Source organism: Convolutriloba macropyga, chromosome 2 (assembly GCF_964194025.1).
Source record: "Convolutriloba macropyga chromosome 2, txConMacr16.3, whole genome shotgun sequence".
NCBI lineage: Eukaryota > Metazoa > Xenacoelomorpha > Acoela > Convolutidae > Convolutriloba > Convolutriloba macropyga.
The window spans coordinates 5,771,738-5,799,702 of NC_134469.1; the positions used below are offsets into that span (position 1 = coordinate 5,771,738).

A 27,965-nucleotide genomic window follows, 5' to 3' on the forward strand; every position below is an offset into this window, starting at 1 on the left:
ATTTTAAAAGACAAAACATAATAACAAAGTCGAAATAGCGTCAGATAAAACTGATATTAAGCAAAATAACTTGTAATTCACCAGAAAAGATTTGGGACTAGTCAATAAAAATGGCCTGGTAACCATTAGACAATAAAAAACGAAAACAAGTAGAGTTGAAAAGTTCGCTTATTTTTTCTAAAAAACAATTAATTTCAAAGCAACGAAAAAAATTAGAAATTAACTAAAATATCCCATAGGTGTACAATTACCAATGCTTTTATAGAAGTAATTAAGAGCTGCCGGGATTCATTTTGTTTTGCAGTTACAAAAAGAACAACAAATACACAGCAAACAAAAAATCAATTAAAACTTGGCAGAAAAGGCTTTCGAAACCGTAAAGCCATACTATGGCCATGAAAATATGTTTAATTGCACTTTCTGCGAGCACCAATAATGTATTATGGGACCTCTCTTTAATAAAGCTATGTAACAAGTAGACAAAAATGAAAAAAAATACAAAATTAAGAAACAATTTAATTTTTTTTTCGAAAAAAAAACTTCAAAGACATGAACGCCACTAATTACAGAACAAAATAATTAAATAGAATTTTTTATTCTTCCAAAGGAAGCTCTTGAGAATTGCAACTATCCAGAATATGTCTTACGTCTACAAAATGAACGTCAAACATGAAAAAAATCAATAATTAATTTCCTTTTTTTTCAGGGTCGAAGCCAGTAAAGTCAACGAATTCTTTAAAAACAATAGGTTAGTGACACCAATCATATTTTGAAACTTTCCTTGACAACAATAATGTCTTGTTTGGCCTGTAATTAACGAGACTAGATAACAAACAGACAATAAAAGGAACAAAATACGAAGTTAAAATTATTTTTTTAGTTGGAAAACAATTGTTTTCAGAGTCTTAAAAGCCATCAGCTACCTGCTAATATCAAAATATTGGCTCATCTATTGCTCCATGAAATTCCATTGAACCCGAGTAATTGTACAGGAAATTTCGTACGACTAAAAAGACAAAGTAAAAACGACAGTTAAAGTCAAAATTAAAAAAAATTAAACTCTTCGAGAAAATAGTTTAGAAGTCATTAAAATTATAATCCATATCTTCAAGGATTTTAATCTTATCAATTGTGTTTTATCTTGAAAGCCAATAATGTGATATTTGAACTGCCAATAACGTGATAAAAAGAAAAAACTAGAAAACGTGAAAAAAATGGGCAAATCCCTAAAAATTTAAAATGTGAAATCTAGCAGTATCAAAGCCAGAAAACAGTGAATTAAGAAATTAAACCTCAAAAAAGATTGAATTTCATTTCAATAGAACAAAGAAGCACCCTTTTTTTGCTGACAAAAGCTGCAAGTTGACCAAAATAATAGAAAAATAGAGGCAAATTTCAATAAGTCATTATATATTTAAAAACCAAATACTTTTAAAAGTCAAAACGACCATAAGCCTCCAAGTAATCAACTAGATACAATAATGTGGAGCTAATAAAGAAGGCAATTGGACTCATCATTAGTGAGCTTTGGTTTGAAATGTTCTCTTCATTTAATTAATGTAGAAAAGATCGATTTTTTAAAATAAAAACACCGACTGATAACAATCCGAATTATCTTTTGATTGTACCAGTCCAGGATTGGTCCAAAACTAGCCATGCTAATGCTGTTTGTCTAGTAAAAAAATTATCAAGAATAGATGCTGCGTTTTGATCATCAACGAAAAAATTTAGCAAAAATTAGCAAAGTTTTAATTACAGAGCACTGTCAACGGAATTTGAAGTAGAAAAAGCCCCCTTTTGAGTCCACAGAGATTGTGTTAGTGATGTTTAGATCTGTACCTACCAAAAAATTAATCAAACTGGACTAAAGAAACTTATTGCGTGCTGTTTTTGATGAAAAAGTTTTAAATTTGAAATATTTAGCCAGAATTTTTGACAACAAAATTTAATTAAAATAGCCTACAATATTTTTGTCTTTACAAATAAAACTGATCAACACTTCCTAAAAAAATAACAAATTTTAGATAAAATGGCGAAATTTTAGTCAAAAATTGCGGAAAATGTGAATAGGAATCTCACCGGAATCACTCTATTTTCTCAAAATTTAAACCTCGATAACTCCCTGTAAACAGACGAAAATTTTAAAATTCTTTTTAATTTCATATGGACCAGCTTTCTATTGATACCAGTCTCAAATCTCTACGACAAATATAACAAATGGCAAAAATTGACTGAACAAAAAAAACTCATTTGAGTATATATTTCCCTCACCCTCAAGAGGTTCGAAACAAATATATTTTTAAGTTTTAGGTACCTGGAACGTAACTTCAAACTTACTTAATACCTACAGACATACAAAACCCCTCAAAATTAGGCCATGTTGAGGGCCTTACAAGAAATTGTTCTCAGATGGTTATGCTAAATTAAGCCCTAAGGACTCATTTATCTCAAGATTTGAAAAGTTAAGCTAGTATAAATACGATTGAATTTTGTGCCTTTTTCTTAAACCAATTTAATGATTCTGAATTCAATTGCTTGTAATACAATCTTCGTTACTCTCAGCGGTAATAATATTTCTTTCGTTTTGATTTTTCAACTTACTAGAATTAATTGATAGAGTCGGTGTAGTCTCAGAGATAAGATAGAGAAATAGAAAATAGGAGACTTTTTAGAAAATACACACGTTTGGATCAAGCTCTGACTTACATCGGAAAAAGGTCTGTATTAACTTTGCAATCCTTAAGCCTAATAATCTTTTAGAGTTATAGCTGGTATTAGTACAGAACTTAGCATATCTACCTTGGGACACAAAGGTAGTTTTACAGAGATCAATCACTATTAGTTTAAATTAGGATCTCCTGGAACTTGGACATCAGAGAGGTTGACTGCAGACAACCTCAAGACGAGAGTTTCTAAGAGTATCAATCGCCGAGCTCCTTTGCAGAATGAATCAGTGAAGCCACTTTGAGGGTAGGGTTGCCTGCTCGTAGAGGACTTGGCGAGTAAGACTAACCCATGTACTATGGACGGGTGAAACAAGTAGACAATTAACACGGTCTGCAGTAGCCCCATGGGCAAAAGATCTTGCGTTCTTTTTTCAAGTTCTTGATACTCGTCCGGTTGGGTTGTTAAGTGAACTATGGCGGACTTCTCCTCATCTTGCGAAGTTCTCTGCGTCATAGAATGAACTCTTAGTGTAAGTTAGCTGCATTGAGAATTTGGTATACTTTTCAATCATAGTACCACCTATTTCCTAATTGTTTTCTTTTCCATACACTAGTTCATAGTAGATGCTAGACAACACTGAATGGAACATTGACATTGCTCGTTTATGCAATAAACTGCCTCCAATCTGAACCTTAGGAGTAATAGAAGGGCCTGGTATAACCCTCTCTTATATTAAGTATAGTAGGCTTCTGAAGTTGCCAGTACTCTATTTCTCTGTTTTTACGAATATTTAAGAAGTTACAAACTGTTGGAATTTGAATAGGAACTTCCCCTCCCCAGATTTCAAACAGTACACCCATCTTCCACCCAAAAAATGGACTATTTTCAAGAATATTTTTTATAAAAAAGGAAAGAATAAAAAGTGATTAATTCAAAACGTCCACACTATCCCTTATTCGAACAACATCAAAAGATGCAATTTTCTTCCAAGAACGCGAGAATTGATCACCAGGCAAAATAAACAACCTCTTTAGTGCACAACGATTTGTTAACTCCAAACTCCGTCCAGAAATGAAGAGTAGCTATACAGAAGAGTGATTGATAGTTAACATGCCAAAAGAGTATCACTTGTTGCGTCAAATGGTCCTTTATTTCCAAACAACACTCAAGGATGCAGAGCAAGCCATCAAGGAGGAATTGAATTATTTGTCAGCAGGCCGCAATGGTATCCGATTGGTTTACCCCAAAGCATCTCATTAGGGAGAACAGTTTTGTAAGTAAACTTTTTTTTCTTCAGAACAACTAGATGATGCCAATATATATTACACAAAATTCTGAATTTTAAATTGTTTTTCTCACTACTCTTGAACAAGATTATTTTCTATTAGTTGTTTGCAAAAATAATTCTTTTTCAAAGAAAAATTTATTTTGCAAGTAAGTTTTTGTAAAGGTAGTTTGGAGAGAAAAAGGTCCTTTGAAACAATTCTTTTCAACTTAAGACAGTTTCAAAAAATTGTACTTGCGTGAACATGCAATTACCAGGTTTATAAAATATATTTCAAAAAATTTATAGATTTTCAAAAAAGCAAAATTTACAAAATCAATTGTGCAATATCAATTTGATACAATTTTTTAAAAAATTTTAAATTCTTTGCAAATAAAAACTTATTGCAAAATGCTTTTTCAATAAAAACTACTTAAAGAACAACAAAAGAACAAAGCAATAGACAAACAATTGAATTTAATTTTGACAATTTTATACAATTCTTAAACAAAAACGCTGTATTGATATAACGTTTTCGCACAGTGTAATACACTTTAAGATAATTTATATATCAAGTGACCTTTCTTAAGAGAAAAAGGCATTGTTTTCTGAAATTAGATATTGAAATACTATTTTTTGATGAAGAAAACAACGTAAACAAAAAACTGTTTGTTCACAACAAAAACTCTAGAAACCTTACTTGATTCAAGTTTTTGTGAAAAATTTTCTGAAATCTTTGTAAAAGTTTCTTTTAGATGAGATTTTTTTCCGGTCGGCCAGTTTTTCAGAAGAACTAGATTTTGTTAACATGTATTTTTAACAGATATCTTTAATTGCGCTGTTTTGTTTTACAGCTCTTTTTCAAACAGGTTTCTGGAAAATTGCCAATTTGCAGAAACAGTACATTTTCCAAGATCAATTTACTTTTTGATTATATTTTTGGAACAGTTATTTTGCAAAGAGAAAGGTCTTTCAAAAAAAAGCTTTTTAGGTTAAGACATTTTCAGGACAGTTACACCTTGTAAGGAAACCTATTGTTGAATAAAAAAAATTCAAAAAGATAGACTTCAATTTTAAAAAACTTTTATGCAGAAATGAGCATTTTCTAGATTTTTTTTCGAAAAAAAGACAACCCTTTTTAAAAAATTTTTAATGCGGAAAATGAATTTTCATTAAATATAAAAAAAACGAAAAACATCTTTTTGCAAAGCCTTTGATTAAAAAATTAAATATAAATTTGACTAGTTTCAAAACAGTCAAAAACAAACGCATTATCTATATAACATTTTTACCAATTTTTAGAAAGTTCAAGATAAGTTTTGAAAAAGTGACGTTATTCAAAACTGAAATTGTTAGAAACAGAATATTTTAAAGAAAACATCTAACGGTTTAAGAAATTTTGGGAAAAAAGACGTTATTGCAAAAATTGTCTGAAGAGAAACTTAATTTGACTTTTTTGTCACAATATTTTCTAGAAAAACGCTTTATAATGAAGTTTTTGTAAAAACTTAAATTTTATTTAAACAAAAACGTAATTTTTGCGAAAAAGGCAGAGAAATTTTTGCGCAGCAACATTGAAAAAGAGGGTCTTTTTTCAAGAATTAAAATATTATCCTAAACACTTTTTTAAACAAAAGTTTGCAAAACAATTTCCAATTATAATTTTTTGAATTTGTCCAAAACAATGACGTTTCTTTCTATTTAAAAGTATGGCAGCAACAACTTTTTTAAACAGAAAAATGTAATAATGGACTTCATTTTAATTTCATTTTAATAATTTGAAAGACAAGTTTGCTCAATTTTTTGTTTTTACATAACTCAAATATTTGAAAAAGTAACTCAAATAAATAAAAAAGTAATTGAAAAAAATGTTAACGAAAAAACTATAGGAAATGAAACCTAAAAAATGTTTCTGAAAAATTAACTTTCTTTGTTTAAAAAAATTCAACAGTACCAGCATTACTAATCAAAATAATATTATAATCAACACCATTTTCCGGAAAAAAAAATATTACACAGAAATGTGGAAGTTAAAAGTCAAAAATTATCATACAGTCTTCTCAAAATAAAATTTGGAAAAATTTGATGGACCTTTTATAAAAACTTCCATTTTTCATATATAAAATTAAGAAGGCGCAACTTTTATCGCTCAAATGATGTTTTTTACACTTGTTTTCAGTGGAATTAGATATTATTGGAAAAAACATTTTCTCGCTCGAATTTCAATTAAAAAATTTTTTTTACAAAGAAAAAATTCCGTAAAGTTTGAAAGTTATTTTGCAAGTGTTTTAAAATTAAACGGCAATATATATGAGTTTTTCGTTAAATTTACATATACATCACATTGCACTTTGTTGAGAAGAAAATATCCCATACTGGCGAAAAACCTTGTTACAACATATTTTTTACGAAAAGAAAAAATCGAAAAAATACATTTCAAAGAATCATTTTTGGTTTCAAAATTGGGCATCAAAAAATACTTATTAAGAATGACACCTTCAAAGCATTCGATCAAAATCTATTTTCACAATACTGGATTTTAAACTAAAGTCGGCATTTTTTACATTCTCTTTTAGTCTAGACAAAACGCTTACTTAAAAAGGTTTTGTAAAATTTTAATTTTTAAAAGGTAAAAATAATTCAACGTACCTGTTGTATTTGGAAAAAACGTTGTGCTCTCAAAGTTCTTACATGAAATTACTAAAAAAGTGGAACTTTCAGAACACTTAGATTTTGTTAAAAAGTTCTTGCCAAGTGAGCTTTTTTCAGAACAAAGTTTTTGCACTAGACTTTACTAAAAACTCAGGTAAAAAACTTGAAATACAGTTGAAAACTTCTTCTTCAAACAAATTGAATAATTAAACTCACATTTAAAGTTCGTTACTGTGATAACAACAACATTTTCTTTGAGAATTCAGGTGACTGGTGCACCAATAAGCTAAGAAAGTAAAACTGGATACTTTTGGGAGGTACCGTTCAATTGGAGTAGACATTTAGTACCATTCCGGTTTTAAAGTATTAACAAAGGGGCCAAAAAACTCAAAAATTCTTGAGCATTTTTTAAAATACGTGAAAAATTTTTCTGTTGTTATTTCTGAGCCTAAACAACAAATTTTAGCAAACTATTCAAAAAAATCCTTACATAGCAAATTAGCTTTAATTACTGAATTAGGCAAAAACTTATCTACACTTTTATTTTGAAGGCAAAAACCCGTTTTGCTTTTATCACTTTGTGACTCCTTGTCATCCACACTCTCATTTTTTTGGGGTCCTCGACCTTTCTTTGTTTATGATTTGCCACTAATTAAAACCCAACTGACGTTTTCTGAGATTTTCAGTCGCATTTTTTTCTTCGGCTAAATATAATCATTAAAGTTATCCCCTTCCTTGATTATTGTAATAACGTTTCTTCATCTTTGTGCACTAATTGTTGGTTACCGATACTTGACTACAATTTCACTGATCTTCATTCACATGCCTCCCTAAGATTTACATATCTTTGATTTTCCTCGTCTTCTTTGTTTAATGTAACGACCAAAATTCTGGCCAATTTGAGATTATTAATTTGAACAATTATGTTTCCCGCCTCCATGGCAGCAATAAAACTCTCAGTTAATAACTAACTTTCTAGTTATCAAAGTCTTTTTCAAGATTCTCTCTGCTGGCTCTAATCCTCGTCAATAGCAAACCAGAGCTGAGCAAGGACTGATCTGCTGGGTGCTGTACTGTCTCAAGACTGTATTAAGTTACCCAACGCATGTTCCTCTAATCTATAAGTGTCACATCGTCGTTGATATCCAGGAGAAGAAAAGAGCCTTGAGATTCTCACTCATTTTCACAGATTTGGTATTCACAGATTCAAAACACTTTTTCAAGCTGAATTTTCTCTCAGAACCATGAATATGCAATTTGCGATTCGGGCTAATGATTATACATTCACTCGAAGTTTTAAAGGCGAGTATTTAAGTTTGTAAAAACAGTAATATTGAGGAACTGAAGGTAACAGGTTTCTAGTTATAATATTTTTGCTGAAGGTCGTCGTCTAAATTTCTGACTAGGCTAACAGTGAGGGAAATCTGTCGCCCAGAAGATTGATCAAATAAAATAATAAAAGTTTTTGAATTGGTAAAGCAAGCATTACTTTGCTACTCTGATATTTTCCCTCTTCCACTCTTGTATGCTCTTGCAAATTAGATTGAAATATTTTGATTCACAATGGGGCTCGTAATATCAATTCTAGTTATATGGATAACAAACATAAGGAAATTACTTGCACATCAAGGGAAAGAACAAAGTTAAGACAATTTATTATAGTAGTTAAGTTAATAAAAAAACAATATCCGCGGATCACTTCACAAGTGAACTAAATCAAATCAAAAACACTGACAGTATCACAACTGGTCTTGCAAAAACTTCCAGAGTTCAGTCTCCATCTCAATCTATTCTTTGCTTTCTATACCATCTTTTAAAGTTCAGTCCCACTAAACCAACTGCTTTCTCTCGCTTGTGCGAAAACTTCTCTTGTGTCCAAACTTCTGAAATTCTCTTTAAAATCTCCACACTCTGCCTAAATTTCTCTGTGCGACTTTTATTTATACTCAACCAATACGCTCTTATCTTAAGCAAACAAACTTCACTGTATTAAGTTAACATTGCAACTTACACGTGAGATCTGTCGCATTCTGTAGGAGGGCTTTGTTTGCTACGCAAACAAATCAATATCAAATTATTCTCTGTCATTCAACTGCTACCAGCCATTTTTCAACTTTCTTCTTATCTTAAGTACGGGACATTTGGACTCTTATGTAAACAAACTCACTTCCTTTTATCTCATATATGCACTTGAAATTTCAGTCAGTGTTTGCTTAGTAAACATTGCAGGTTGCTCTGAAAAATTTCAATCCTCTATTTCCGCTATCAAATTAGCTAGCTGCAATCAATCGCTGTCAAAAATCAATTCTTGAATAAAAAGCTCAGCCCAACGCCAAAGCCGAAAGCAATTGTTATTTCTGTTTTTGAAACCATTGCATACATTTCCCATAATTATACATGCCGATGATACCCCATAATTAAACATGCCAAAAAATCATTCTTAAAAACTAAAAATTTGACATCTAATAATTTGACAATCCAAAATGAGGAGTCAAGATGATAAAGATAACTATTGTCAGGGAAATTTCTCTCCTAGTTGCACCTACCAACAAAATTTCATGGCCTAACCCCCACTAGAACACGAGCAATGACCGCGCACACTTTTCATCGACCTCTCGGATTACCTTAAAAATTGCAAACTTAATAAACCGCGAAATAGTTGTGAAAACGTCTTCGGGTGAAATTTTCGAGTAAATTTTAGGGTGCTACGTCTTGGGATAAGGTGCCACCAGCCTGCCTGTCAAGTTTCGTGACCACCTACAGATTAGCTGCTGCAAGTTGTTAGCAATTTGAATTTTTTTAAGGAGTTGTAGGTGCCGAAATCCGAAAAATACAAGTTCGTCAAAATTGACCGTGGTTGGTATTTTTTGTCACCAACTGTCTCAGGTTATCATATTTCCATTATTTCAAAATCTTTTGGCCGCTCAAAAAAGCCAATGGCCGGTTTTTGGCACTCGGGTTATCCCGAAGCACCAACTTCCGGTCACACCCGGAAAATAAAAATAGCACCAGTAGAAAGCCCTTGAAAAGTTACACTAACCGTCCAAAAAGAATAAGGCTGCTGACAATACTCCACGTGCAATTCAATTTTTACTTCCCGCAGCACCGGTACTCAGTGGTGATTGATCTGGGGTCAAATCTGACCGCCAAAGTGGATTTCTCGTCGTCTTCTTTCAGGTCAATCCAACGTCAACTTTTAGAGAAATAATTATTTCAATTTTAGTGCTATCTATCTCCCAGCAAAACAGACTATTTACCACCAAATACCCAAAAAGTTATCTAAACCTTTTTCCATAATTATCTCATACATTACTCTAGACTTAATACCCATTGCATGCCTTAATTAGCGTTTATATCATATTCAAACAGTCATTTTTTTCACTCCAAATTTCAAAAACTTTCAAGTCACCCTAGTTCCGGTGTTAATAGCTCGGGGTTGGGTGATCGGATTGGCCCAAAAGGTTTATCAACTTGAGAGGACCATTGGGAGCACATGACATTAAAATTTGGTAATCGTCCACTGAATAAAACCTCCATGCGGGGCGGCAAACATCTGTTTGGTGGTACTTTCATGAACTGATTAGATGAACATTTTATTTGCGTTAAACAAATATTTTCGCAAGTAAGCTTCAGTCTTCAGATTATCGTCCTTACTACAAACTCTTGAATATATACTCTATCGAAATGGACAGTCGTACATACTTCGAGATTGTCCTGTACTTTCGTTCAGGGGTTTACCTAAGGAATTGTCATTGGGTCGAGCAGAACAGTATTAGCCGCCGAAGCCGACAAAGTTACAGAAAAAATAATCATTTATGGCTGACTGGTTTCCAAACTCAGCTACTACATCGTTCAAGTGTTCGTGCAAAGATATCTCAGCTCCACAGTTCTAATGGTCACTTCCCCAGATACAAATTATTGCCATTAAATAGACAAAAAGTTAGGGCTATGAATCTTAAAGTATGGTGCGAAACTGTTATACAAGATTGTTCTACTTCCAGTGATAATGCAACCTTTTGCCACACTAAAGGACCGATGAATTAGATTTCCTAGAAAATCCTCGACCGAGTATGGCGCGAGACGGGACGAGAGAGGAAGAAATACTGTTATGAATTGTCTAAAAGGTAAGAAAATATGTTTCCGATTAAGAATTGCATATATTACAAAACCCAATTCTTTTTAGCTGCCCAGAATTTTACACGTCAAAATATGAGCCTATCGCATTAGGTGTTACATCCCAAATACAATTGCGTCAATGCCTGACTTTCTACTATCATTACGGGAAACCGCACGCAAACGGGTGAACTCGAAAAACTATTCGTAAAATTACGCACTGGGTCCGATAAACACTTCTACAAAAGACCCGGCAAAATAACTTTATCTAGAGGGATAGTAGACGTCGAATTTATCACTACAACAGACCTGAGATTATTTGCTCGACGCTTCCGTATTAATATTTATGTATTTTCTGACTCCGGCTACAACGAAAAACCTTACTATCTTTGTCTAACTGAGACTCACAAGGGATTAACTCGAAGTGGCATATTTCTTCAATTCCAGTTAGTGGAAGGGACACCGCATTGTCTAATAAAATACCGCTGCGAAATGAAACAAAGGCAAGAAAGGTAAATTAATACTTATATATACATACAACATGTATATTTAAGTCCAGTTTTACTTCCTTTATTCTCCTTTTTCTAACTCTCGCTCATTTTTTTTTCTTGCTCAATCATCAAGCGCACCGCAAAGGCTATAGCAGGGTCCCTTTCATCCAGTTCTGCCAAGTCAATTCCCCCTGTTGCCGCCATTCGCTGATTGGCATTCTTTGCCTTCTCTTCTTCTGGTAATTTTGTTTTTTTATCCGTTTCCTATTGTTTTTTTTAGCTCCCCACCAGATGCCGCCCTGATCGAAGATGTTGCCGTCTCAAAAAGTGAGAGTTGTGGAGAAGGAGGGGGGTGCGGAGTCAGTTTCAGGAGACATAATTTCACACCAATTTCCCCTCTATGGAGAAAGTTTCATCGCTTTTACGAATTTTGTAATTTAGTTGTATTCATTTTAAACTCTCGAACTATGCTATGTTGTTTAGGTATGCAACTCAGTTTAATCAAGTCCACTTAATCCATCTATTCTGACAGCTTTTTATTGTTTAAAATCAACCGATGCGTAGTTAGTTTATCCGGTTTGGAACTGTGCTAAAATTTGTTTTGATAAGACTTCGTGGGTCCATTTGCATGATTTCAACAAAGTGGTTCAAATAGTTCAACTTAGCTACGGTGTAAAAATTGTTCAAAATGTTTGAATTGCTGGTGTATAATGAAAAAATTGAATCATTTTCTTGTAATTATATCCATAGCTCTCTGCGCAAAAAAACAATCTCATAATGACGCAATTAATCAAAAAAAGTATTGACAAAGTTGTGTATTCAGTTATTCTTTTCCGAAACTGAAACTACCAGCAAAAATTTTGTTTTCAAGCACTTATATTAATTTTTTCTCGAATCACAATTAAAAAAATAACTAAATCTGCAAATTGTGCAGAACGGCTTATTTGAAAAGCATTTTTTCAAATCTTCAAAATTGTTTGATCTTTTTGAAAGACTAAGAAATAAACTCTCAAAACAAAACTAAAGAAAAAAGATTTAAAGAAATTACAAAATTTTAAGGTTCTTTTTTGATATATTTGCGTATAAGTTCATCTTCACTAAGTGATGCGTAAAATTTCTGTTAACTCAAATGGAATGATTTTCATTCAAGAGATTCATCTATTTAGTCAGATATTTTGCTCCCATTTTTGATAATACGAAATCCTTTGAGTGCCATTTCCGGTACATACTTAAATTCTAGGGGAAAACAAAGTATGAGAACGTATTGGTCTCAATGCACTACTTAAATTCTTAGGTTCTGCGTCTTTTTTGTTAGGCGTGTGTACCTCCGTGTCGTTTTATTTGGATTTGTCATACGGTATGGATATTACTTTCAGAATATCCATTACCGTATTCTAGTTCTTGTTCATCATTTGAGTGACAGGTGCTTCCATTTAGTTATTTATTTTAGTTCTTCATACATATTCTAATGTCTGTTCATGTCCTAGACAGGAAACTGTCTGATCACGCATGTAAACATTTCTTGAGCACTTCCTTATATGTGATTAACTTGTGAAATAATGTTACTTCCTTTTAATCTCGGTTTTATCTTAATCTTAATTTCTCTTCCCCAAATTGCACTGATACAATTCAGTTCTAATTTAACATTAGTCAATCGCTTTTCAATTAAGCCTGCTCAATTTGGTACTGAGCCATTCGCACCGCGTTTATTGGTTTCGCGAATTGAGAAATCGAAGAACCGAAAGTTAATAAGCAAACGCAACGCAATTGCCTTTGTTAATTTGTTTGGAAAGCATTTGCTACACAATTGACTGGTATAAAAAAGTAATCAAATACATAATGGCGCAGCCAGCAGCTGAGTCTAGAAAGAGGCCCCTTTACGTTGACGCTTTCTGGGAGAAACCAACTGTCACTCCACCACTTTCGTTGGACGTTGGCATTGTAGGCGAAAGAAGGGGTTCAACAAGAAATCCTGTTGAATGGACCACCTTCTACAGTACCATACCCACTCGAACTGGCGTACGAGGAACCTGTGAAGAACCATACACCAGCAACAGAAAGGGACCAAAAAATTCGCAATCAGCAATTAAAGGTAAACTGGCAAAATCGATGTAAAAAGATCGATGAAATTGGCATTTTGAGCGGTGATAAACATTGGGGAATTTTCGAGCAGAAACCAGCATCACTACTTTACTTAAGCATCGAAACAGAAGGATTTCGTATCTTCAAAAGTAAACACCCTCACTTTCAATTCGAGAAAGAACCATTCAAGGAACTTTGGCCGGCGATGGATTATTCCTTCAATAAAGTTAGGAATATCACGTAAGATCGTTTCGTATTCTGGTCAATTAAGCAACAAAAGGGCAAACCTGTCGAAAGTTTTTTCGGTCGCTTAATCGATCAGGCAGAAAACTGCAGTCTCGGGGATGAGGAAACTACTCTCATCAGAGACACTTTTATACTTAACATGATGGATCATTATACTAAAAAAAAATTGTTGAAAGAAACCGTTTCAACTACAAAGGCTCTCGAGGTAGCAATACAAAAGGAAATGAGGGCACAAAACCAGCAGAAAATAAATCAAATTTGAATATAGCCCCCAACTCAGTTAATGCTGTTAACAATTTCCAAACCTGCAATCGCAATGCGAATTACCAACCAACTCGTATGGAATTCAATCGGTACCCAACTTTCCGCAAAACTACCAGTATACTAGCATTTATGCCAATTGTGGCCAACGATGGAGTCACTTTCACCGTCACATTTGCCCCGCGAATCGAAAAAAGTGCAATAATTGTGGTATAATCGGACAACTTGCGAATAAATGCAGAAAACCAGAAAAACCACAAGGACAATCATCTAAACCTCCGCAAACTAATGTTAACCAAATCGACACCTCCACTGAAAAAAATGAAGACGAAGAATCAGTCAATTATATCACGAGCATTCAACAACTCTATGATCAAGTCTGTGACTCCAACTATGATAGCGATTCAGATGATTATGTGGCTACCATCTCTTGTAATTCGGCAAACCAACTGGAACCTTTAAAGGCCAAAATACAGTTTGGAAAAGTACAAGCAAAAGCAATAATTGATTCTGGAAGTGTAGTCAGTCTCATCACCAAAACGCTGGCAAACAGAATACCACGAACTACACCATCTGCAAAATGGATCACTACAAAACAAAACAAGAACTTGAAAACTTTTCAAATGAAACAATTAAAGTGCTTGGACAACTCGCAACAATGGTGACATACATTGACTGGACATGCAATGACACTCATCTAACAGTTGTGGAAGACGGACATAAGATCATCATCGGAAGAGACCTCTTCAACAGTCTTGGCCTAGCAGTTGTCCAACAGCAAGCAGAAAGCGGTAAATGTGTTAACAATATTATTAATTCTACATGTAAAATTAAAGACACAATTGCGGCACAATTTCCCCATTTGGTTTCAAGAATTGGCCTTTCAGGGACACATGTAGCGAAATCCAAGTTCCATCAAAAGTTTACTGCAAAGCACCAAAAATGTCGACGCGTTCCAATAATTTTACAACCTAGGTCCACGGCGGAATTAGATTGTTTACAGACTTGGTCTCCTTGAAAAGTTGTCTAGATGTTCGGACGAACATTTCATATCTCCAATCGTCATTACAGTAAAAAGATCAATCTATAAAAATAGCATTTGATTCTAAAGTGTAAAAAGAAATCTCAAATGCCCAACATAGACATGTTAATAGATTCAATTGCACAACACCTCACAAAAACACAAAACGGTCAACAAGTATATTTTTATTTTTCAACATTAGATCTCAAATATGCTTATAGTCAATTACAATAACACAAAGATACTACAAAACATTGTAATTTCAATATCATTTGCGGAGAATCTACCCGCACATATAGATTTAAAACAGGATTCTACAGCCACTCTGACATGCCAGCAGGAGTCCAAAAAGCCATGGATTATACACTTGTAGGTCTACAAAACACCTATTGCTTCTTAGATGACATTATAATTGTTAGCATGAGGTCTGAATCTGATCATATGACCTATGTCACAAAATGCCTCAAAAAGCTAGACGACCATTTGAGAATTAATCTTCAAAAATGTTTTTTTTTGCAAAAGCAGAAATTGAATGGCTTGGGTACAAATTTACTCAAACTGGCATCTCAGCACTTGGAAATAAAACTGCAGCCATATTAGCAATAATACCACGATCAACATTAAAACGTTTGCGATCCTTTCTTGGGTCAGTATACACTATGTTGGCAAATTCATACCACATCTAGCACAACTTTGCCACCTACTTAGGCCACTTTTAAAAAAATCTACGCAGTTTATTTGGACTGAGCAACACACCAAACATTTCAGTTTAATAAAAGACAAAGTTGCCGCAAGTACTGAGAACAGCCACTATAATCTTAAATAGACGTCAGAGTGAAATGTGATGCTTCGAGCTCTGATTTGGGATCCGCACTTGAACAGAATACCCCCGACGGATGGAAACCTATAACATTCGCGTCGCAATTTCTAAACTCCAAAGAAGAACGTTAAAGCGTTAATGAATTGGAGTTACTGGAATAGTTTGGTCAATCGATTATTTTAAATACTATTTGTATGGTATGAACTTCATTCACTGTTATAACAGATCATCGTGCATTATTATCCAAACTAAAAGAACACAGATCAAACAACCGTTTACTCCCATATAATTTCACAATTGAACATATGCCGGGAGCAAAAATGGGCCTTGTGGATTATATATCTAGAAATCCGTTCGAAAAAGCTTAAAAAAGTCTCCTCTTATGGCAAACATTTCGTAGTAGCAACAATATTTAAAATTTGCTACTCAGTTAAACGCTTTATTAGAAATAGAAAAAACACTATACAAAAATTTAATAGCATATTAGAGTCACATTCATCATCATATTCTTCAAATCGGCTAATTGGGCGCAAATACCTATGTTAATACATAACAATTCGCAAGTTCACATTAAACCAGTTGCATTACAATCACTACATTGTAAAAGATTACTACCACTTGCGCCGCAATTAACACATAATTCAACTGTTAATCCGCATTTCAATAAACCATTCGCGCTGCAAATGCCCGCTAAAATCTTAAGACCACAAATTGTAGCACTTAATCAATCACTGCATAAATCCCATTCCAAATTTGTTCCAAATGCGCTGCAGAAATCAGACAATAAAGAATGTGAACAATCTGAAGAATTATACCTAATAAAGCCTATTATTGACACTAAATCATGTAATCAACACAAATTCATCAATTAAATCGCAAAAACACAAATTCCTGAGTATAAAAACAACCCACTAAACACTACATCGCTTTTTCCCAAAATCCACTCTAAATCAATTCGCATCAAAAAATTTCAATAAATTTAACTTCTCAAATGCCACGAACAAGGATCAATAAATCGACTCCAACAAATGCCCGAGTAACTTTCTGGGACAATTCTCCATCTACACCTGCCCCGAAAACTTCGTCGAACACTGAAACAACCCCTTCTACCAGTGTTGCAGATACAGCGGAAGATATACGCTTCACGGACACCCTAAACAAATTTTTTTATTAAGAAGTTGCTAGCAATCCTCACTGGAAAAGATGCAATACTAAAAGAGGTTCGCGATTGTGTTCTCAGAGACGACCCAGACAGACTAAAAGAATTCAGTCCCTACATCTTCTCCTACTGGCGGGATCTCAGCGTTACACATGGTTGCGTATGCATCGACGAACGAATTGCTATCCCTAAATCAATCAAAGACGCTGTACTAGAGGACATCCACTCTACACACACAGGGAGTTTTGCTATGTTGTTGCTACCACAGAACGTTTGGTGGCTATATATTCACCGGGATATATTTCAAAAGCAAGCGAGTGAAAAGACTGCACGGAAATTGGTAAGAATTTAAAATCAGTGATTCTGCATTGCAAATGGTCACCTTTGACAAAATGTACTGAACCGAAATCCAAATAATGACGAAATCCAAATAGATTTTGGTTGACCTATTATTTACGAAAAAAATAGAACAAAATTTCATTACAAGCTCAGATAGATACTCGAAATACCCTACGGCAGAAATAGTAAATAACGCATTTGGCACAAATGTAATTAAATTTCTAAATAACTATATACATAATCACGGAGTACCGAGAACTATTAGATTAGGTCAGGCTAGAGACTTTACAGGCAAAAAATTCGAAATATTTTGAACAGAAAACAATATTAAACCGATATATGCACCTGCAAATGATCATAGAGCTGTAGGTTTAGTAGAACGTCTCATCCAAACTATTAAACGTCAATTATCATGTATGAAAACAAATTTAAATAAAAAATTCAACCTAGAAACATCATTACATGCAATCATACAACGTTTAAAAAAATCCAAACAAAAAACAATAGAGATTACCCATTTTGAAGCGCATTTTGGTAGAAAATGTAACACACCAAGTTCATGTATCACCACGAAATCATATATTAAAAATTTAAACTATAATGAAATAATTCAACATTGTTTTGATGAACATACAATTCCGGGCAGGTCTTACTTGACAGAAGAAATATGGGCGGACACGGCCCTGTGCTCTGACACAGAAATAGAGAAGGTGATTTGCGCAGCAAACACCCGAGCCAACAAAGAAGAGAAAAGATGACAGACGGAGAATCGCGGCTCATGTGGTCGGAATTCATCGGAAGGCCAATTTCGGGGAGCAAGCTCAGCGTTCAAGTGAAGATTGCAGGAAAAATTCACACCAACCAAATGCAAAAAAAGAACTTGAAGAACTTGGACGGACTCTTTGAAGTTGTTGCTCCAAGTAGCACAGTTGGTAAAGTAAGCCCAACAACGAGTATTATAAAAGAAACGAATAGACCGGAAATTCGAGTTAGAAATTCCGGTATTGCAATTTTCGGAACTAGAAACGAACAAGACACAGAGTTGGGACAGTACATAGAAAGAACGTCTAAGAAAATTCACAAGAAAACACTCGAGCAGAAAATTGTAAATGATCGAAAGAATCTAACCCGAAAAGACTTGGGTAGCAAAAAGATCAAGCGAAACAAACGACAGCCGGATGATAACAGTATATTTTCGTCATGACGATCATGTTTATAGAATTCGAGTATTGTGGCACGCGCACTCAGAATGCGCATTCCTAAACGTAATCCAAAACATGACGATGCTTTTACTTTGGGACCGGATTTGACACAAAGCCTCCATTTCAATCCACCTATACCATTTGCTGCACCGCCAACACAACCGATTCAAGCTGGACCAACCGCGCCACAATCGAATACACCAAAACAACTCACACCCACCTTGCGCAAAGAGAAGCGGAAAATTTCAATGAGTGATTCATCAGATTCTGACACATCGTCGATCAAAAGGAGCAAAAGTTTGCTAAAGAAGCAGAAAAAGCCATCAACATCGTCATCAATTGAAGAAAATACACAGCACACTGAAGGTTATTCAGCTGAGATACCTATCTCAGATGATACATTCATTGGGGGAAGTGTTACCACGAAACCCTAATGAGAGATGGTCCGTGGATCCTAATCCAAATCTACCCAGAGAAATGACAGTTTTAGAGGCAGAGGCACATTCTGAATCGGATTAAACTCAAAGTCTTTTTGAACTTTATATCTATTTTATATTTAATATTTTAATACGTATATATCCGGTGAATAAGTACTAATTTTCTAATTTTATTTATTATTTTTTCTCCGACAGGGGGAAATGTCATACGGGATGGATATTACTTTCAGAATAACCATTACCGTATTCTAGTTCATGTTCATCATTTGAAGGACAGGTGCTTCCATTTAGTTATTTATTTCAGTTCTTCATACATATTCTAATGTCTGTTCATGTCCTAGACAAGAAACTGTCTGATCACGCATGTAAACATTTCTTGAGCACTTCCTTATATGTGATTAACTTGTGAAATAATGTTACTTCCTTTTAATCTCGGTTTTATCTTAATCTTAATTTCTTTTCCCCAAATTGCACTGCTACAATTCAGTTCTAATTTAACATTAGTCAATCGCTTTTCAATTAAGCCTGCTCAATTTGGTACTGAGCCATTCGCACCGCGTTTATTGGTTTCGCGAATTGAGAAATCAAAGAACCGAAAGTTAATAAGCAAACGCAACGCAATTGCCTTTGTTAATTTGTTTGGAAAGCATTTGCTACACGATTGACTTGTACAAAAGTAATCAAGTACAACAGGATTAGAAAACTTACTTGTAGTTATAAAGTGCCATCTGCTGGCCTTAACCAACGCTGAAGTTGTGATAACTAGTCCTCTAACGGGATCTTCCACATGGCATACGTTTCTACATTTTACTCCAAGAACTTTCCCACTGGGCAAATTCGTTCTCATTGGTCGTCCAGTTTTGTCGAAATCATCCACTGGCGAGTCAAGTAACCAAAGCTGGTACTTGGTTGTCCACAAGTCGAAGTAGTATGTCGTATTGATCAACTCGCCTCCCCGGAGAATTGGTTCATGTGCTTTTGGATCTTGTGGAACTAAAGAACAACGCTTAATATGTACCAGAAGAACAACTACATTATCTCCCTTACCTGCCCTCCAACCCCCCCCCCCCCCCTCAAGACATTGCTAATCATTCTAAAAGGGAGATTTCTATGTAGTGTTTGATAATAGCATTTACCTGTGCATTGTCTGACCGTCACATTTCGAGTCCAGCTATGGTTGCCAGAATTCAATTGAACCTCTAAAAACTGGATGTCGTAGGCTTTTCCTGGTTCCAAATTGCCCACGACAACGCTAGCGCTGTCCCCAGTGTCACTTATAATTTCGGTCAAGTTCAAATCAGTAGGACATTGTATGTCATCTGTGAAATCTTGACACTTTATGTCTCCGATTCCACCAATTGTCGAATCTTTTTCGCTCTCGTCCAGCCGCAAATTGATTAAAAAAGATGTCAGCTCAATTTCGTTTACGTCAGCGACTATTTCTGCCGAAACGCGGGAACTGGAGATTAAAGTTAGCGGCAGAAAAATGGTCAACAACCAGGATGCCATAGCTGTACTTGAAATGATTATTTCACCGAAAAAATGTGATCAAAAGTTCACGTCGTGATTCTTGTGTTTTATCCTCTAAGATCTTACAAAGCTCTTAATAGAATCTTTCAGAATTTGAGTTTGTTATATGCGCTATTTTATAAAATTTTAAAAAACTAATTTTTTTGCTATTATATTTGGCATTATACTTGCAACCGTATAAGAGCAAGTTTTGAGAGAGTGGAGGGTCTTTTTTAACCTCTAAAAAAGAGGGGAAAAGTTGACCTTCCTATGGCTTCAAAAAGACAAAAAATGAAGCTTCTGGGCGTTGAAATCACCGACGATTTTGATGTATAAAATCTGGCGAACAATATTTCGACTTTGTTTGGTTTCGGTGACGTGAAATCTACAAATTGATCGAAACCGACGATTTGCGATGTTTCAAATTGGAGAAAAAATCGAAACGGGATGGGAAGAAAGCATTTTTTTTAATTGAATAAACTATATGATGATATTATTCATTGTGAAAATTCATGAGAGGATCAAAGTTATTGTAGTAAAAAGTTTTCCGCAGATTGCGAAGGATTCAAAGAACTCCAAAAAATGTCTTTTGATTTTTTTTTTCATTAGATTCTACAAATTTATTCACCTTACCTGACAATAAATCAAGAATCACGGAGTACTAGTTTTGCAAATAATTGTGAACTGAAAAACGAACAAAAGTTTTTAGCTTCTTACGACTGCCTCTGAAAAGAAATGAACTGAAATGATCAAAATTTAACTTTTTGTGCTTTTAAATGCTCCATCACACGCCCCTCATTTGCTGCATTTGATGATATCTGATTTTAAAAGACCGCTTTCTTTTATCATATGACCGGATGAACATTAGCCAAGTGAACAACTTTTATTACAGAAACATATTATTTTCAGATTATGCTGCAATTTGATCGTATGCGTTGAACATTTGAACAAAGAATAAAATTTCGTCTTTGAAAGTTTTGAATTATTCGAACTAATAGTTTTGATTGCTGGTATTACACCAAACATGTATCGTACATATGCATACCTGTTCAGCAATAACGAAAAGAAGAAACAAAGAAACAAGTTATATTAAAATCTGTTCACGTGTCGTTTTTACAAAACACGGCTATGAACGATCGGACGACAGTGTTGGTGGTCAAAAGAACAACTAATTCTTGTTTCATTGTTCTTGAAAATTGAAGAAACAGTTTTTAAAATAGTACTCGAGGCCATTTGATGGCCACAACGAACTGAATAACTAAACAACTAAAAATTATGACAAACCAGGACATTTTTCAAAATTTTTGCATTCTCGACAGAAAATAAAACATGCTTTGCGACAATAGGTGCCTAAACTAGCTCTAAATAGTTCTCACTATAGCAAAAATAATTAATACGCTCTGGTTCTTTGAAATAAGAACAATGGCCAGATTTGGTAATCAAAATGATATGGGAAAAAAGTAGGGTGGCAGTAAAAAATTTTGCTGAAAATTAGGATGGTGTTTTAAAAAATAACATCAAAAAAGTTACGCTAAAATTTAAAAAATGAAGGTCAAATTAAGGAAACTGATAAAAAGCAGAATAAAAAGAGCTCTTGAGAGTCCGTAAATTAAAAACCTCAATTTACGGTAATGGGGGATGGGTATGAACATTAGTTATATGCCCGGAGGTTGCTGGCAGAGCAAATCAGCGCTGAATCGAGACATTCTGTTTTTCTGGATGACTGGTAATCTTTTCATGTCCCAAATTACACTTGCTAGTCTTCATTTTGCAGTACAATCTATTGGATGGAAAATACTATGTTCAGCTTAAGTCCCGTTAACAAGGTTTGCTATATATGCGATTCGTACTTCAGCGTGGGTACTTGTAACATTTAATTTGCGTAGCAACCATTGAGCTACCATTGGGCTTTGTGGTAATAGCCTACAAACTAGCCTAAGTAAAAAGAGTGTGTATACTACTATAATAATTACCAGTCATAAGCTACAGAAGTATGACATTACTCTGCTCAGACTTGTTTTTGGGAATGATTAATCTTCAGACTATACAGGATAAACTTAGCCTAGGCGAACTCTATGACCCCATATAACCATCATGAAGAAAAACGGCATATGTAGAAACCCAAAATTTTCTGGAGCTGCAATGTTTCAGAATAGAATTAAGTTTTTACTTTTACTCTTGAAATGTGCTGGCTCAGCGCTTAAATGCTGAGACTCAAGTCTGTGTGATCACTAAGCTGGGGGGGGGGGGGGGCTTATGATGGGAAGGAGCGTGTTTGGGCATAGTGGTGTAATAATTGTTCTCCAACAAAAATTGTAGAAATAATATCGGTCTTGCCGCTCTTTTTAAAGACAAATTTTCATAGAATCAGTCGGGTTTTGTTTGATAGGTACAAACGTGATATTCTGTCTTAAGGAACTGGATTTACAGGTACATCCCGGGCCCGTCACTAAATTTTCTCGGAAACTGTTTCTGTTTATAGGACCCGGCAGCACCCCCCCCCCCCCTCTAACAGCGCATTGTTAGTCCTCAGCAATACCCATCTTTAAATTTTTGGGACGGAAACTCACGAAAGAAAGGAATAGCTTATGTGGTTTTTAAATAGTTTTTGTGGCTCATGTGATTAAAGGGAATTTTGTGTGGTTTGGATGCATTTTCCCCCGAGTTTTTGTGCCTCTTCAGTTTTTGACCTGTCATATTTTCTTGCTCCTATGCATTGATTAAAGTACGGTTACGTTTTTTTATTTTTCCAATTTTCATAATCCGATAACTATTAGTAACTGCTTAACTGATGCCAGTGGTTATGTTCTTTTATTTATCCAAGTTTGTGTGATCTTAGAATGAACACAAATTGTTTTTGGTTAAGGCTTGTGAGTGCCAATTTTTAGATGGAACGCCCAAGCAACGTAAACAACATTGGGGTAAGAAAAAACCTAAACTTTGGGTAAAATTATTTTACAAAAATTGACAAGTAAACCACTTGCTTAATAAGCAGTTTTTGACTTTTTTGTGGGCAGAATATATTACACAATTAACGTGTAGATTTGGCCTACGATGATGTTAGAGCTTCCTAATGACAAAAAATACGTCGAATGCAGAAAAAACACTAAGCATTCATGAGGAAAACTAAAGGTAAAAGCTATTAAGACAAGTTTACATGCAAACCAAAGCTTTTTCTGAGACTGACAGGCAAAAGATAACTGCTGCGTATTGATTTCAACGGAACCAAAAAAAACTTTACTAAAACAAATTAGCTCAAGCGTCTCCGAATATAATTGCTTGTAGTAACCTATAAAATAACATAATTAGTAACTATATCTTAAACAAGTGTGGGCTAAAAGGAGGGCAAGTTTTGTGCTTTGTCCATTGTTGCTGTTTCCGCTCATTTATAGATCATAACCAGTTTCCTTTTTGAAAATCAAAAGAAGTAGAATTTTACATTCAAAAAATAACAAAAGCAAGAGAAATATTTTTTTGCCAATATTTTTCTGAACAACAAACGCGTCTGTTGTTACTGTAAGAAAACCGATTTGCAATATATGGCAGCAGCAACAATTTAATGAAACAGAGATGTCAGCCAATAATATTATTTTCTCTAGAAAATGTACGCTGCTTTTGATAAAATTGTTAAACAATATACCCTGTTGTTTTCCACCTCAAAACAACGAAGTTTATTGAATTTGGCAGTAATTTATGGCAATAATTGGTTACAATTTTGATAAAGAAATGGACCTAAATCTTGACAATTAAAACAAATTAAACACTTATCGATAATGTATTTAATGGGTAAATATTAAAAGACGAAGTTTCAAATCCATTTTTTTAACAAAAAATGGGTATTTGCTCTGTGTTAGTGAGTAGGCAACTTCTACGCTAGATTGTGAAAATTAACTTATGCAGCGTTGGGGCTCTAAGTGCGGACACACGTCACTGGCCCAACTTGTTAAGTTTAAGTAATCCCAGGTCTAGACCTCGACTCATGAAAAGACAATGCTCGACCAAAATGTGCCATGAAAAGACCATACTGGACTCAATTGAGCTATGAAAAGACTTTAGCTGGACTTTAAGAGATTCTGGACTTTAGCTTGACTCAAATTTTTCGCAAAAGACTTTAGCTGGACCCAAAATATTACAAAAGACTTTAGCTCGACCCAGAGTTTGTGCTGGACTTAAGCTCGACTCAATGTTTGCAAACAAAGTCGAGTTAAAATCTTTTCAAAAAAACCACAAATACCTCAAAAACCTGCATTATTTTTTTAAAAAGACAGCTCATAATATTGGGAAGGAAAACAAACTGAATAACGCCGAAATTTTTTCATGGCTAATGGGACTAGGACCAATACTCTTAAGCTAGCTGGTTTCATAGAATCAAGTAATGTGGTAATATACTCGATCTGCAATAACTCTTTATCTTAAGAATTGACAAAATTCTTAAGTCTTTTGGCAGATTTCCAACTGATTCTTAAGTTGGACTGCTCTGGTGCAAAACTATTTAGTCTTGCTCCGGTGCTGCTTCTGTATGTACAGAAGTAGGAAAAAAAATTAACAAATTTTGAATTTTAAAAAAACAGACTTATGAAAAGACTAATGGTGGAGCCATGAAAAGACCTTAACTCGACTTTGCTGGTTATTAAAAGACTAATGCTGGACCCATGAAAAGACCTTAGCTGGACTTTCTTCGTTATGAAAAGACTTTAGCTCGACCCATGAAAAGATATTAGCTCGACTTTAACTAGGAACCTCGACCGTGTAATTATAGTCAATATTGGCCCCCCTACTAGACTTTTAAAGTCTTTTCATAAGTCGAGGTCTAGGCCTGGGATAGGTATTAAGAGTGGTATCATTGAGAGAATTAAAGTTTACGAATAGCGATATCCTGCAGTACATCAACTGGATTCTCTGGTTTATCTGACAAGCTTTGGTTTTTTTCATATCTTTGGCATGATCTTGGAAACATTGAGCACTACCTCCCTGTTTTTATGGTTTCCAATTTTTGTGTGGCCGGTTTGTGGACTGAGGTCATCGTGGGTTTACGTCATTGTTGTTTTACGACATCTTTTGAGTAACGACGTGGCAACCGTAAGAAAAAACAAAGAAAAGTATGTTAAACTGGGAATATAATACAAACACTCCAATGAAAAAGGGTTTAGGACACTAATTGAGACCAAATTTTTTCAACATTACTCGCATTTATGCTCTTTTTGCGATTCGTATACATATCTTCAGTATCTTAGGAAGGTTTACTAAAGGTATATTTTTATTGGCTGCGATGACAATGGCTGACTGTAACAAATATTGGTTTTTGAAATTTCTTTAAATTTTAACGGTTTTAGGTCGCCGTCTTGTTTTAGAGAACTGATACTACAATTTTAATTTTTGTTGACAATGGAAAGAATTCACAGCTGAGTGGCAATTGTATTCATGCTTATGAAGTGAAAAAAGGAAAGCAAATAGTAGTAAAAACGGCGTCAAATTTTTTACGATATGTTGTTCTATTTCTTGGATGTGCTTTGTTGTAATGTTTTTTAATTGTAATTTTCAAATTGCAAACAGGTCAACTAAAAATTTTTTGAAAATTATACGCTATATGCTTTCATGAAAACTTCGTAACGTTTCATTTTTGTAGATCTTATTTTTGTACTGTCTCTTAGATTGAATAATGACTAGATTTATTTATTCTCAATTGATGCCTTTCATTAGCTATTTTATGATACTGCCTATTTGTATTTGACAATTTAAACAACTTCGGGTCTACTTGTTTGGTACAATAAATTGACTTCCTTTAAAATTTTCTCTCTTTGTTCCGAGCCCAGTTGTGGGGGAGGAACTATATACTCAATTGGGCTTTCTTGTTCAAACAAATTTGGCCGATCGATATAATCATCGAAGAGAAATGTGAGTGGTGTCACTAAAAAGCTCGTCCAGCGTAGAGTTCGGAATTAAAAAGATTTTTTTCGCATTGCGTTTTTTCCAGGATTTGTTGAGGTTTAAAGTTTTGGTAAGAACAAGTGATATTTGGTATGTTTTATTCCTTTTTAGCATGATTTTTGTTCAAATTGATATTTTTTCTGAAAAAATAATAATTCGAAATTACATTTTATAATACAAATGGAACAATTTTGTGTTTCTAGCAGGCAAAGCGATAAAAAAAGGCTTGTTTTTGTCTCATAGGGAAGTTTTTTATCAAAAAAATTTGGTTCTATTTGAGAGCTGTTATTTTGATAACCATTTCATATTTTTTCCCAAGTAACTTAGAGACTGATCACTTTTCAATTCAAGGTTCTGTTGATGACAATCTTCATTTACAATCAAATGGTGCACAATGAACAAACAATTTGTTTTCGAGAAAGCCATCATATTTTTTATGGCTCCGACTATGAGTTTTCGTAATTTTCTCTTTGAGATTTCAGTAACCTTTTGTAGTCCTATGGCATAGACACAATGACTAAAAGTGCAAAATTGCAGTAAGTCAACCGATGTAGAAATTTGAGTGCAGAGCTAATAGCTGTTGAGACTTTAATTTTAATTTTCCGAAAAAAAATTCTTTTGAACATTTACAGATGTTAAGCTTGTTTTTGTGAACTCTTAAGTCAGTCTCACCATTGACAGGGCCAAATCTGTTTATTGGTTTTATCTTTTAACTATTGTCTTTATGACTTCGATGTAAAACTTTTCAACATTTTTGGTTATCTTTTCATATTTCTGGTTCTCATTGAAATCTTATCACATTATCCTATTATTGACAGTTCTCATTGGATTAGAAAAGACGTTCATTTGATCATAGATAAGCTTTTCCAAAACAAACGCATGGTTTTCATGACCATGACACTGTCTTTTTGCACTTTTCTTATAATTTTTTTTTTTTGGTTTTTGCCTGTATGTGTGGTCGTTCGCAAAGTCATACGACTCATGGTGATGACTTTTTGATTATTTCAGAAGAAAACAAATTATTTCAATGCCATCGAGACATAATGTTACAGATATTTTACAAAGACATAAGGTTACAAAAAATTCCATTTTTGTTGAAAAACGATTTGATAATGTAAAAGTTTTTATTGAATGGTTAATTTTTTAACGGCTTTGACACATTTCCAAAGTTTTTTTTCAGTTTACTGTTTTTGCCTGATTTTTATTCTTTAGGTATTCTAACTGAGGCTTGAGAAATTGAAGTTTCTCATTGCAGTAAGTTTACAACAAATGGCCTTAAAGTTTATGATATTATTTCTTTCGAAACAATTTTTAAAACTTTGTTGATTTTGTTGTTATGTTTCTCAACTTGTATCTTTATCTCATCATCAGCTGGCCCCATACAATTCCTTGCAAATCAATTATCTGCGTGTGCATTGATATTACGTCGTAACTTGTCGTAACGTTCGTTTGTCGCACAATATGCGTTTTAATAACAGTTTTGTTGGTGATCAATATTTGTGTTCCTTTTCTCTTCCTTAAGCACATTCGCGTAATAACAGATCCCATAGATTTTTGAATGAAGCCCAAGTGAACATAATTGATCTTTCGAAATAATTTTACTCGAATTAGTTTAAATAACATTTGAAAAAAACATGAAATTCAGATAAAAGCGAAAGATTTTAATGGCTTCAATAATTTGTGTTGTTGAAAATTGTTTGTAACCTTTTCAGTTTTGCTTCAACTTTAGGTCTTTTCTTTGGCTTATTCTATCCCAGGACAGGTTTTTTTGAGT

At 34.1% G+C, this 27,965-nt stretch overlaps 1 protein-coding gene across 1 annotated transcript in view; it reads right to left on the reverse strand.

Moving 5' to 3' along the window:
• The window catches only part of LOC142355276 (uncharacterized), an 88,947-nt gene extending 67,954 nt beyond the window's left edge, over positions 1 to 20,993 (reverse strand). Inside the window, exons 1-3 of the mRNA XM_075407483.1 lie at positions 20,926 to 20,993; positions 19,891 to 20,323; positions 19,463 to 19,747 (exon numbers count right to left, since the gene is read on the reverse strand). Coding sequence (XP_075263598.1) covers positions 19,463 to 19,747; positions 19,891 to 20,263 — 658 coding nt within the window. The 5' untranslated portion in view covers positions 20,264 to 20,323; positions 20,926 to 20,993. The remainder of the gene's footprint in view (positions 1 to 19,462; positions 19,748 to 19,890; positions 20,324 to 20,925) is intronic.
• Positions 20,994 to 27,965: the final 6,972 nt, after the last annotated feature.